Source organism: Mustela lutreola, chromosome 1 (assembly GCF_030435805.1).
Source record: "Mustela lutreola isolate mMusLut2 chromosome 1, mMusLut2.pri, whole genome shotgun sequence".
Classification (NCBI taxonomy): Eukaryota; Metazoa; Chordata; class Mammalia; order Carnivora; family Mustelidae; genus Mustela; species Mustela lutreola.
The window spans coordinates 36,706,647-36,720,699 of NC_081290.1; the positions used below are offsets into that span (position 1 = coordinate 36,706,647).

General features: G+C 45.0%; 1 protein-coding gene across 5 annotated transcripts in view; it reads right to left on the bottom strand.

Moving 5' to 3' along the window:
• Positions 1–14,053, bottom strand: part of TBC1D1 (TBC1 domain family member 1) — a 226,828-nt gene that overhangs the window by 92,759 nt on the left and 120,016 nt on the right. For all 5 annotated transcript variants that reach the window (XM_059163716.1, XM_059163710.1, XM_059163737.1 and 2 more), the window contains 2 exons: positions 7,400–7,510; positions 905–1,033 (listed from right to left, as the gene is read on the bottom strand). In XM_059163716.1, the coding sequence (XP_059019699.1) occupies positions 905–1,033; positions 7,400–7,510 (240 nt within the window). The remainder of the gene's footprint in view (positions 1–904; positions 1,034–7,399; positions 7,511–14,053) is intronic.

Genomic DNA, 14,053 nt, shown 5'->3' on the forward strand with positions numbered 1-14,053 from the left:
ATCATAAAATTAAAGAAAAAAATAAAAACAAAGAAACCCTGTAAGATATTTCAAGCTCCAGAAAGACGTGAAACTTTCAAAGAAAATCAAACTCTGATTTCTTAGACATGCCGTCAAAGGTCATCTCCACCCGCTGGGGTGGGGAGGACAGAGCACGAAATTTCTTAGGGAGCTCCTAGATCGGTTTCCTAAGGAAACCTATGTTTCCTTCACTCTTCCTGCAGAATGCAGTCTACAAACATGCCCGTGAAGGGCCAGATACTAAATCTCCCAGGCTCTGGGGCCCATACGGTCTGTGGCAACTACTCAGCTCTGCACAAAAGCACACTAAGAATAGAGGCAAATGAATGCATATAGCTCTGTTTCCAAAACTTTATTTATAAAAACAGGAGGTGGGAAGCACTTGACCTGAGCACCACAGTTCACTGGCCAGCTGCAGAGAGGCCTAGACACGTGCCAGCCATGGCCGACGGTGAATGGCTTTTGAAGCTGTGCTTGGTGGCACTTAGGGACGAGGGGACCCATGCTTTACTACATCTAATCTGTGCTCTTCACAGAGACTGGTCAATACCAGGCTTTGTAAGAGAATTTCTTTTAACCTAAGCCAAGTTAAAAACTGAAGTGTGGGTAACGTTGCTCTAAGACAGAGAAGACATTAAAAAGGTTTTTACGCTTCTGTACTTTATGACAAACACTGACGGCACAGAAGCAGAGAAATGAGGGCGCCCGGCTGGCCCCACTGGGAGAGCACGTGACTCCTGCTCTCAGGGTCATGAGGGTGAGCCCCACGATGAGTGTAGAGATTTCTTCAAAGGAAATATATTTTTTTAAAGGCAAGGAACTGAATCTTATGTTCTCTTAAAAAGAGATTTTAACTTAGATTAGGAGAAATTATGCTACTTACCCGGGATAAAATACTTTCTAAAGACTCTGTTAGAGATCTCTTTGCTTTGTTTTTCAGCATATCGAGCCTAAATCGAGTGGCACTTGGAGGTAACTCACTTCCAATGTTCTCTGCTGTGATCTGGGAGGTCTAAAAAGTGAAACAATGAAAAGTTAAGTCAGTCACTCGCCACTTGCTGGCTCCTAGGAATGATCTCTAGGATGCATCTTTTTGACCCAGGCCACCATTCTGGCTCTGTGACCTCCTCTCACCGGCTCCTCGAAGGCATGGCTGCAAGTCCAGGAAACAATTTGCCTCCAAGTATTGCTCTGACCGCTCCAAACAAAACAAGGAAATGTACGTGGAAAGCACTCCGTTAACCAAGTTCAAGAGCTTGGGCTCTGCGGTCGGCATTAGAGTCGTGTCACTCACTCACAGGCCCTGGACAAGTTACTTCCTCTCTCCTCAGCTTGGGTCCTTCCTCTGTCAATTCAGACCCACCTCAGGACCTAATCCGAATGCCTTGTTGCGAGAGCAAACAGGTAATTTACCGTGTAAGCTCTGAGTAGAGCTGCTGGTGCCCAAGGTGGACAGCGTTAGCTCTGCCAAGCAGAGGGTAACTTGCATTTGGGGGAATTTCAGAGGTTGGAACAGATTAAATCAATCAACTGAAGAATCCACTCCATAACCCTAAGTCGATCCCTTCATCACTTTCTGTGGATTCTGTCTTCTCCACTTCTGCCTCTGCCCCACCTAAGGCTTCCCTCACCCCTTCCCCAGTAACCACGCTTGCCCCCCCTCACTGACCAAGACAACACATGCATCTGCACCCCCACCCCCCAGCTCTGGCCAAGCGCACATGCACGAGTTGAGAGCAGCAAGGAGCCCCGGACGGCAGCTAAGCGTCACAACTGCTGACGTGTATTGAGTGTCGGGTATATTCTCGGGGCTTTAACGTGTGTTGGTTCATTCTGAAGCTCAGAAGCGGCCCGTGAGGAAAGCTCCCGTGTGTCCTCAGTCTGCAGGTGGAGGAGCTGAGGGACGGCAGGTGAAGACCTGTCCCAGGCCACAGAGCTGGGGAGCCGTGGAAAAGCATCTCTTAGCTACTGTTGCCCGTCTTTAACGGAACACGGTGCAGACCTCTTGGACGCGTCCTGGAAGCACCCTGTTTTCCAGCCACACAAACAGCCCTGCTCCTGAACGTGGTGTTCGTCAACTCGTCCCGTGTACCTTCACATACGTGTACGTATCCGTAAAACCCACGTGATAGACCACATGTAGCTGAAGCTTTAAATGAACCAATCACCCTGTAATACCCTCCCATAACTACCTTGTGTCTTTCAATGTAGTTTTTGAGATTCGTCTATGTTGACAAATGTTCTTTGATTCACTCACTCTAATTAGAGTGCAGTAGTTCACTGGATGACAACATAATTTGTTCATGTTCCTGTGTTTAAATACAGATTCTATTGTGCTTTTACAAAGGCGACTGGGCTCATCTCTCCCAAACATCGCTCCTTAGCACATATGTGAAAGTTTTTGCAAGGCAAATAATTAGAAATGGCCTTGCCAGGTCACCAGGTCTGTGTGTCTTCACATGGGCCAGATACTGTCAAGTTTTTCTCCCTAAATGATACTAATTCATAGTCACAATTCTCCTGTACATGGCATGGTCAGACTTTTCCATTTTTGTCCATTTGGTGGGTATATGTAGTCTTTTGTCTTCCCCTGATTCCTATGTGACTAGGCATTTTTTATTTTATTTAGCTACTTGATGGTTACAGATATCATGTCTTCTTTGAAATGATGAATTCTTTTTTCAAGGCAAAAAAAGAGAAAGAAAAAGCCCTGGTAAGATCTACCTTTTGCCTTCATGCGGTCATCAGAGTTTTATTTCTGTGAGAACTAGAACATGCATTAAGAGAATGACAACCTGCTTAGAAACTCCTTCGAGGGAGACCGTCATTTATCTTTGTGTTTTCACAGAGTATACTGAGCCTGCTCTGGACACTTTGCACTTGCTTGCTGGAGGAGGAGTGAGTGAGCAATGATCACCGGGCAGGCCTGTGGGAAACATGTACCCAAAGCAACAGACTTACACAGCAGACACCGGCTAAGTGCCAGCCCCGGCAGGCTCCGCGGGCAGGTGCCTTCCTCATTGTCATTGGGACCCACACAGGGCCCTCAGGGGCTGCCTGGGACTCGCCCACTGTCAGTTCTCCCACATAGTTAAGAAGTCATGGGCTTGCTTTCAAGCCCCACACAAGTTTCCATAAAGTAGAAGCATTTTGAATGGACCGTTTGGATATATAAAGAAAACACTGGCTAGAATACCAGTAGCACACAGCAGAAAGTATATACAAGAAAAACTGCACTTCTGTTTTGAAACCAGACCACAAGAATGTCCCTGAGTTCAAAGCTCCGTCCGCTCTCCTCTGCCACCTAACAAGATGCTTCTCCAGGTCTACAATTTTAATATAATTAGAAAATAATTCATGTTTAGAAAGTATATTCCTTGTTTATTTTAAAATAAGCATCTAGATGTTTCTCCTTCAAAGATGATGCTGGTTCTTCAATAAATTTCCAATTTGGGGAGCTAGAGTGATTTGCACCGCGGTCATCACACTGCCCAGCCCATGACGGACAGGGGAATTCTGTGCACGGGAGTCTGGAGCCAAGTTTTCAATTCTGCGGCTACAGTGACGTTCTCGGTCAGAATCCACCATCCCATGGCGCCACAGCAGCCTTATTTGTAACCATGAGCACCGTTAAGTAGCCGAGGTGTCCACCCCAAGGAGGATGGGAGAATTTGTGGGGCCGCCCATGGAACAAAAAGGAACAAATGACTCATCCACGCAACAGCATGAACAAGGACACGAACAGGCTAAGTGAAAGAAGCCAGAGCTGAACGAGTACAGACTCTCTGATTCCATCTGCAGAAGTTCTAGAACAGGCAAGATTAATCTATGGTATAAACAATCAAAACTGTGGTTGCCTGCAGGAGGGGTGGTGCGGACCGGCAGAGGTATGGGGGTACACTCCAGGGTGAAAAAGGACGCTCTCTGTCTTGATGGGGCCTGGGCCACCCAAACGTATGAAGATCTCAAAACTCAACAAGTAGGACACTCCAGATCTGTGAAACTTACAGGATGCCAATCTCCAAAAATGACTGTGAACTACAGCTAACTGTATCACGCTGAAGTGTGTAGGAATAAAGGGTGCTGGTATCCAAAAGTTACAAGTCATCCCAAAAAAAGGCGAAATAAGAGATGGATGGATATATGGGAATGCAAATATTGCAGAATGCTACAAATGGTATAATCTGGATGGTGGGCATATGAATGTTCACTGTGTGTTTCCTCCAACTTTTCTACATGATTGAAAATTTTTCAAAATAAAATGTCAGAAAAAACTCCTCTATTGGAAAATGGACCCAGGCAAATCGGTGAGTGGTTATATAACATTAGATTTTGTTAGGTAAGCTCCTAAAAAGCACAGTGATTAAAATATCACCCTCGGGGGGCGCCTGGGTGGCTCAGTGGGTTAAAGCCTTTGCCTTAGGTTCAGGTCATGGTCCCAGGGACCTGGGATAGAGCCCCACATTGGGCTTTCTACTCGGCAGGGAGCCTGCTTCCCTCTCTCTCTGCCTGCCTCTCTGCCTACTTGTGATCTCTGTCTGTCAAATAAATAAACAAACTCTTAAAAAAAAAAAAAAAAAGATACCGCCCCCGGACCTGTGACACGGGCTGCCGTTCCTACACGCACTGCTTGACCTCTTCCCCAGATCCCCAACTCCAACAATGGTATTACACCACCTGCCTTGAAAAAGTTGTAGAAAAACTGGAATCGCTCATGCAAAAAATTCAAACTCTGGTACGTGGCAAATATTAAGTGACAGCTGATTCAATATTCTTAATTTTTCGCACCAGCTCTATCCAGACAAGTAGAAACAATATGTCCGCTGACTAAAATGTGACACTTTTCTAACTTTATTACTTTACAGGTCTTTGCCCAAAGCGATTCTTTGTTTCCCATAAGAACAAAATATCTTTCCGTTTTTCTATTTTATAAAAAAATGGCTCCTCTGACAGCTAGCCAACGCTGTCATTTTAGTCTTTGGAAAGCACGTACAGCATCACCACTGGCTGGGAGCAGTGCAGCCCTGAGTCTGTGCTCAGCGTCTTCTGAACACTCGAAGGCCAGAGGGCCACAGAAGTTCACTGCCAAAACCATGGTCCTACTCTCCAAGTCAAGTCGTAACACTATCCAAAGGCTATGGGAATTTTCAGGTGCAACAAGAATGGAATTGACATTCATGTAGTTAAACTATCTGGGAGCAGAAAAGGAGAGCAGGAATCGACTGATGAATCTCAAAGCGTCGTCTGACCCATCTAAAAGCAACAGTGGCTCTGAAAAGCCCGATCCTCAGAGCTTGAGCGGGTGTGCAGTCCCTAACCACAACTGGGGATCAGAGCAACTTCTTTACAGTCACAAACAGGAGCCTGCTGGGTAACTAAAGGTTTAGAAACCTCTAGAGAAAGCACTGGAAACTCTGCTTTGTGAGGCTTGGACGCTGTGACTTAAATTCTCAAGTGGAAAAAAAAATTAAATATACTTCACTGGGCTAAACGACGCCCAAATCATATCTGTTCCCTAAATATCGGTTTGTGCTTAGGTCAAAACTTTCCATCCAGCATAAATGTTTTATTCCCCTCTAGCAATTATAAATCATTTCAAAATTGTCAATTTCCTGTTGGGAAAAGTTAGGGAAGAAAATTACAACAGGACAAAACTATTAATGGCACAAGAGGGGAAAAAAAAAAAAAAACCAAAAGGAGTGGAAACAAGAAAAGTAAGAAGTTGAAAAGCAACAGCGAATTCACTGTCAGGAGGGCTGGGTGGCCCACCTGAGTGAACAGGAGAACACAGAAACCCCACACTGTCATGGGAGTGGAGGGATGGGAACCGATAGAGGCCAGACGCGCACAGACACAATGCACAGGTGTTAGGGTCCCTGCTAAGAGACACTATGGCTGGCCAAGGAGACGAAAAACAACGTCAGACACTGTACTTGAGCGCTGTGAACTCAGGAAAGGTACTTGACTGCCACTGTCAACTGTAAGGTAGAAATCTGGGGAGAATAAAACTGCATCATGGTTAAGTGACCAGAAAAGCAGAGATATTTACAGGGAGGGGGCTCGCCACTGAGCACTAAAGCCCCTGTAGAACAGGGCAGTTAGGCATTTTATAAAAAGGCAACCTGGGCACCTGGCAGCTCGATCGGTTAAGTGCCCAACTCCTGGTCTCGGCTCAGGTCACGATCTCATAGTTGTGAGACAGAGCCCCATATCAGGCTCTGTGCTGGGCGTGGAGCCTGCTTAAGATTCTCTCTCTCCCTCTGCCCCTTCCCTACCTTTCCAATCTCTCTCTCTCTCTCAAGCTCTCCTCTCTCTTCCCCTTAATCCCTCTCAAAAAACAAACAAACAAAAAAGACTGGGGTGCCTGGGTGACTCAGTTAGTTAAGTGACTGCCTTCGGCTCAGGTCATGATCCCAGGGTGCTGGGATCGAATCCCATGTTGGGCTCCCTGCTCAGCAGGGAACCTTCTTCTCCCTCTGCCCTCTGCCCCCTCATGCTCTATGTCCAATAATACAAAATAACATCCTAAAAAAAAACAAAAACAACAACAAACAAACAAAAAAAACCCATATACTTTTGGAAAATTAAGGAATTTTTTGAACATCTTTCAGTGATGTTTTCCTAGATTTTCTGACCTACAAGGAACTTAATTACAAAATGCACATTGAAGTTCCACTGGTTATCGTGAGTTGACTTAAGAGAGTCTGACAGACATAAGAACATAATCTGTGATACCACGTGCACGGAATCCCAGACTCGGAGCTCTTCAAAGAACAGACCAGCAGCAAGCCCCAGCTTCGGACACAGCACCCCGAGACAGAAAAGTTGAACAATGTTTGTGGCCAGAAGAGGAAGGCAAGCTGACTCCGGACCTCTACCACACAGAACAGAATTAATGCTGGTTCACTATGTGACCAGCATGTAAGCCAGGCTCTCTAACGCTGGACCTGATGGGTCAGGGGCGCTACCTTACATCCTTGTAGTACTGACATTCCAGGGAACCTCCAGGCTCTTTAGGAATTCTGAAGGCAGAGAGGCAAGGTCATTCCCGTTTTCCCCCGGGGAGAGAGGGGAGATGACCCAGACAGGCTCCCTGCAGGTCAAGTAGCAGGAGTATCTGCTCTTAAACCTCATTCTCGCAGCTCTACACCCGCCCTCTGCTGGGAGAGCCTGCTCCGCCCCCACCCCCAGGGTGCTGACGCCAACTTCCCTCCCTGCCTCCAAACACAGTCTAAATATTTCCAAATTTCCCCTATGTGTGCAACAAGTAAAATAATACATAGGGAGAAAAAGAGTTTCAGAACTTGAGAAAATCCTCAAGATTCCATTTTACCCAGCGTCCTGGTAAAATTTTAAAAAGAGGAAAAAAATCCCATACCTGCTTTACCTCCCCAATATGGACATGACCTTTTTGTTTCTCTTCGTATAAACATCTTAGGAAAGAAATAATCAATTCATTCTCTCGCTGTTCACTTCTTGGTCTTGATTTCTTAAAAAGAAAGAAAGAAAGAATACATTTATTTTTAGTTGTCAAAAAAACTGCTAAACCATGCCTTTGAAAATGCTAACAGCTTCCATCCGCCCATTATAATGGGTGCTTTTACCCAATCACCTCACTAGGGGGCACCAACGATCCTAGCTAGACAGGAACACCAGTCTTGAAATGGGACAATGTGGAGCCCCGTGAGCCAGATTCAGCTTTTGACCTCTGATGTCCTTATACCTAAATTAAATAGTTCACATCAGAAGCACAAATATTTAATAAATAAGTTGTCAACAAGAAAAGAATAAAATCAGTGTAAACATCCAGAGGTCAAGAGCCACAGTGGCTAGCTACAAGTTTATAAACTTTTCAGGCTAGGGAACTGGAAAGGAAAAGAGCAAGTGGCTCAGGATCATGGTCCCACACAGCCAATGTGTTGGTCAACATGAAGCACTTAGTGCAAGCCCCTCAAGGTATAAACTTGCACGCAATATTTCATGGCACTGAGTCGCTTTTCTTTTTCCCTTCTTTTTTAAGGAAATTCTCCCTGCATCTTTTACTTTCCAGACAGTGAGTGGCAAAGCACACTGAACCAGAAATCAGGATACATAGGTCCTGGATACTGCCTGTGAGTGTGACCAAAGGCGAGTCATTGCAACCTTAGCTTCATCATCTGTCCAGAGAAAGATTATGCACCAAATAAACTCCAAGGTCCCAAATTCTTTGATCTAAAACATCAGGGTTCATTTTTAGAAGACCATTGTAATTTAATGTATCATTTTCTTAGAAAAATTAAGAGAAAAGTTATTCTGAAGACATGCAAAATTGCTAGTCTATAAACCTTGAAAATACGGGTTTTTGAAGATTTTGTTTGAGAGAGAGAGAGAACACGAGCAGGGGGACGAGAGGAAGAAGAAGCAGACTCCGCGCTGAGAAGAGAGGCCGCCAGTCAGCGGGTAGCGTGCGAGCCCTAGGACCCCGGGATCATGATCTGAGTTGAAGGCAGTCACTTAACCAACTGAGCCACCCAGGCGCCTTGAAAATATGTGTTTTTCATAATGGGTGATTATCCATTTTCCTGCTCCCCACTCCCATTCCAAACCTGCAGCCTGCCCTTCAGAACAAAGGTGGTAATAAATGAGTCAACTTTACAGACATCCAGTCTGGATCAAGGCCACTCCTGGAAACCTCCTCCCTGAGCTAACCTAGAAAACATGATTTCACCCTGCGTGTCGCAGGTTTTGGAAGCAAAGGTGACACTAACCCAGACCTTCTGGTATTCCTGCTCTTTAAAAAAAGATAATTTGAAATGATAAGTTGTTCCTCCTATGACTCAAGGAAAAGATAGTAAATGATTAGAACGGGTTGTTTTCACTGGGGACTTCCTGTTCTTTAAATTTCAGATTTCAGGACTGAATATCCTAGAACAGATGCTCTCAATCTCGATTCCAAGCCGCAAACCTCGATGTTATGAAGTTTTACACGTTTTATGTAACAAGTGCATTTTTCCAAAGAAAGTTCCTATTAGATCTTCAAGAAAGGAGAGGATAGTCATGCACCACAGTCCCAACTTCGCACTGAGCACCTCAAGGAGGTGACACACACACTGTGAGACTATACGCCCAGGAGGCAAAAGGGACACTCGTTCACTGCTGGTGGGACTGCACAATGACCAGCCACCGCGGGGGCCAGTTTGACAGCTTCTTATGAAACCAACCATGCTCTTACCACGCGATCCAGCAAATCACACTGCTTCAAGTTTTCCCAAAGGAATGGAAAATTTACGTCCATACTAAAACCAACACACAAATGTTTATAGCAGTTTTATTTATAACTGCCGAAACTTACGAGCAACCCAGATGTCCTACGACAGAGAATAAACAAATTGTGACACGTCCATAAAATGGAATATTAGGGGCACCTGCGTGGCCCAGGCTGTTCAGCATCTACCTGTCTAGGGCTCAGGTCATGACCCCAGGGTCCTGGGATGGAGCCCAGTGTCGGGCTCCCTGCACAGCGGGGAGGGAGTCTGCTTCTTCCTCTGCCTCTGCTCCTCTCCCTGATTGCACCCTCTCTCTCAAATGAATAAATAAAGTATTTTAAAAAATGGGTGATTATTCAGCACTAAAATAAAAAGAACTATCGTGCCATGAAAAGACATGGAGGAACTTGAAATGAATTTTGTTAAGTAAAAGCCAATCCCCTGCACGCTGTATGATCCCAACTGTATGACATTCTGGAAAAGGCAAAACTATGGAGAAAGTAACAGATGAGCCTGGGGTTTGCTGGAGGGGGAGGAATGAACTAAGGGACAGAGAGGAGTTTGAGGGGAGTGAAAAACAATTCTGCTGATCCTGTAATCGTGGGTACATGCCATTATGCATTTGTTAGAACCCACAGAATGTACAACAGTAAAAGCTAACCCTAATGTCAACTATGGACTTCAATTACTAAAAATGTATCAATAGGGGCTAACCAGTAGTAACAAATGTTCCACACTAAAGCGCAATGTTAATCATAGGGAAAAGCTGCCTAAGGGTAAGGGTGGGCTGTGGGCAGTCATATGGGGACTCTATATTTTCTACCCACTTTTTCTACAAAACTAAAAGAGCTGTAAAAAAAAATAAAGTCTATTTTTTTTTTTAAGTCTAAGAAAGAGGAGCATACGGGAATTAGGGGAGGCCTCTGAACAGACACCCAAGAGTTAGAACCATTCCTTCGTCCATAACAATTAAATATTTGGGGCTGTTCTCACAGGAAAATGTGTATTTTTCTTAGAGAAACTGTGCACTTGCTTATTTCAAAGTCTCAAAAAAGGCTAAAAATGCAGGAATAAGAGAAAGACACTTTCTTTTCCTCAAAACACACAAGAAGGAAGTTCAGATGGACAGAAAATGAGACAAAGGAGCACCACGTATTGTCACAGGCAGAGGAACGGAGGCAGAGGAAGACAAACATCATGAGGTCGTGAAACATCAGAGGAAAGTCACTAAGTTCAGAAATCCATATCCACGATGTCCTACAATGTCAAAAAATAAATCCTTCCTTAAAATAACTAAAAGGTGATTGTGGCTACTCTTCTACTGAGTTCAAATGATTAGCAAGGTGTCTCACCACCCTCCACGTGGCAACTCACCCCTTTGTACGGGTGATTTGATTTTATAAACACTCATTAGTGAGAGAGACAAGTCTGAGGAAAGTAATGGGGAATCCAGTTTGGACAGCATCACTTTGCAGTTAAAAATGAACTTGCTTGTAAAAAATCAATCCTGCTGGGGCGCCTGGGTGGCTCAGTGGGTTAAAGCCTCTGCCTTTGGCGCAGGTCATGATCCCAGGGTCCTGGGATCAAGCCCCGCATCCGCATCCGGGCTCTCTGCTCAGCCGGGAGCCTGTTCACCCCCCTCTCTCTGCCTGCCTCTCTGCCTACTTGTGATCTCTGTCAAATAAATAAAATCTTAAAAAAAAAAAAAATCAATCCTACGGTGTCAGAAGTCAGGACTGTCAGTCCCTGGGGGTAATACCAGTGGGGGAGGGAGGGGGAGGAGCTGGAAATGCTCTATTTCTTAATCTTCGGGCTGGCTGGCTGCATAGGAGTATTCATCTTATAAAAATTCGCTGAAATACACATACCACTGATCTGAGCGCTTTTCTCCTATTAGATTTCATTTGAACAACTACAAAACAACTGATTGCCTGTTAAAAGTAACAAAGCCAATTCTGCCACATGCTTCTTGACCTTATTTCTATGAGAAGGCCTATGAGGTGGACATCAGAGGGACTGAAAACCGAATTCCCAGCGCGGACTGATGAGTACCAGAATGCTGAGAGTCCACAGACTTCAGCCGGTGCTACTTGAAATGGCAATGCTCACTTGGACACTGCTTTATGACATCTTCTTACAAAGTTATAACCAAATCTTAGAGGAAATAATTTTAAAGCCATGGAAAATCCAACAAAGTTGATATTCTTCACAAAGTTGGGGAGGGGGAGTCCCTCTATTAATCCTTAAAACTTCTGAAAAATCATATTCTTTAATCCATCACTGACCCCCCCCACTGAGTATGAATCGACTTGTTTTATCTACTCAGTATTGGTTCAGCCATTCCCTGAAATACCTTCATTCAGCAGGACAGAGCTGGACTTGTGAGGCGTCTCCTTTGCTAGCCCTACTTGTGGACTGGAAAGCACTGCAGGGGACCAACCACCGGAAGCCCTGGGCCGCCTGCATGGTGAGATGTGCCTGAAGACGGTGCATTTCAGAAGGTCATCAATTAAACAATGGCTGTGAAGTGTCACAAGTCCCCCAACAGAAGGGCTCACAGGCCCCCAGGCTCATCAGGCACCAAGTTCTCTCAGCATTCTCAAAGTCAGCTTGCATGTGGCAACAACAACCTCCTGCAACACGTGCAGAGCCCCCACGGGTTTCTACTCTTGGTGTCCTGTGTGGTCTGCCCTTGTTTCTCTGCATTAAGCATTTATTTACAAAAACACTGATTATGTATTCTTTAAGTAATTACGTACCATTCATTTCAACCATAATTACATTTGTCTTATGAAGGTCTGCCCTTGGAGAACTCTTCAGAGATAAATTACCCTCCAGGAAAACTGTACAAAGGAACTTATTAACCTTCCTGTTTACAAAAGGGGTCCTGACACTGCAAAGCCACCTTTCTATGATCTGTTTGAAAGGTATAATTTGCAAACACATTAGCAGGCGCTCCTACCTAGAAAGAAACTTGGTTTATAAAATGTTTTATAAGAACCAAGAAGGGGGGGGGGGTGCCTGGGTGGCTCAGTCATTAAGCATCTGCCTTCAGCTCAGGTGATGATCCCAGGCTCCTGGGATCAAGTCCTACATTGAGCTCCCTGCTCCGCGGGAAGCCTGCTTCTCCCTCATAAATTCTCTTTTTAAAAAAATTCCTCCTGGGTGGCTCAGTGGGTTAAGCCGCTGCCTTCGGCTCGGGTCATGATCTCAGGGTCCTGGGATCGAGTCCCGCATCGGGCTCTCTGCTCAGCGGGGAGCCTGCTTCCTCCTCTCTCTCTGCCTGCCTCTCTGCCTACTTGTGATCTCTCTCTGTCAAATAAATAAATAAAATCTTTAAAAAAAAAAAAAAATTCCTCTAACAACAACAGCAAACAAAACAAAACCAAGAATGGCCATTGAAAATAATTCAGTGAAACCCCCAAGCCATTAGAAGAAGATATCCATGTCCTACATTGGGCTCCCTGCTCCACGGGAAGCCTGCTTCTCCCTCATAATTTCTCTTTTTAAAAAAATTCCTCTAACAACAACAGCAAACAAAACAAAACCAAGAATGGCCATTGAAAATAATTCAGTGAAACCCCCAAGCCATTAGAAGATATCCATGTCAAATTGTATCTCATAAGGAGGAACTGCGCTTACAATGATGGAGGACAAAGTAAGCGTTGGCTTTTCACACCCAGTGTCACTTCCCTTTGGTCTTCAAGCCAATCGAGTTACAGAGCCTTCTAGAACAACACATAGGGGCCCCAAGATATGGACTGCATGCATTTACAAATAACAGGGAAAAAAAATAAAACACAACCCTGTATCATCACTTTTCTCTAAAAAGTCTCTTGTCCATAATGCACCGGTTGTCTAAAAATTTAAACGGGTCAAAGGGAATCTCAGAATCACATCCGTTAGGAATTTCTCACTGCCAAAGAACACTTATTGCTGACGCTGAGTCATCGCACTGTTTTGGGATGGCTACACAGTGCTGTCTGAATAAAAGATGAAACACACGTTAGGGGAGGAATGTGCATCTTCTGAGCTTGCGGCAAAGATGTTCCCCAAAGTGGCTCGCTAACACTGGACCATCAAGCAGATCGGCATCCAGGGCAAAGGTCCGGCCTCCACCGTAAACGCATTTAGAGTCAAAAGCAAACTGCCCACGCATTTATGAATTCCAAGTACAAATCGCACTAAGGTTTTCTGAGTACTCTCTACTCAGAACTCTAAAGATCCTTTAAGTAAAAACAAAGTAGCCTGTTTCAAGTTGATTCAGAAGCAAACAAGAAAATTTAAAGGCAATTGGAAACTGTGAAAACTACAATCTAAGCCACTTGTGAAACTGAAAAACCTTCCATTGCTTTCCTTCTCGGAACATGTGTCACTCCTGCCAGAAAACGGGCCAGGGGCCGGTGTGTACGGCCCCGCGCCAGTGAGGAGGCCGAGAGAACTCGCCATCCACAGCTGTCATCCTTCTAGATTGGGCTGATGACTCCTCTGCAGTACCCCTGCCACTCCCCTCCCCACAAAAAAAGATATTCTTAGTCCTGATGTGCTCTCCTCCCTACAGAAGTGCCAGGAAACCTCAGAAGATGCCCCTTGGCCAGAGTGGACATGAAATCTGTGATGAGCTCACTAAAGATTCATAATGAACACAGTCCAGGCATGCCGGCACACGCAGCATCGTTTCCCGAGCTACATGGCCTCTGCGTGTGAGAACAAGAGAGAGTTTCCAGTCAGCAACGAGCCTGGCTCTGGTTTTGTATTTTGTTTTTATATTTAGGCTTGATACATAG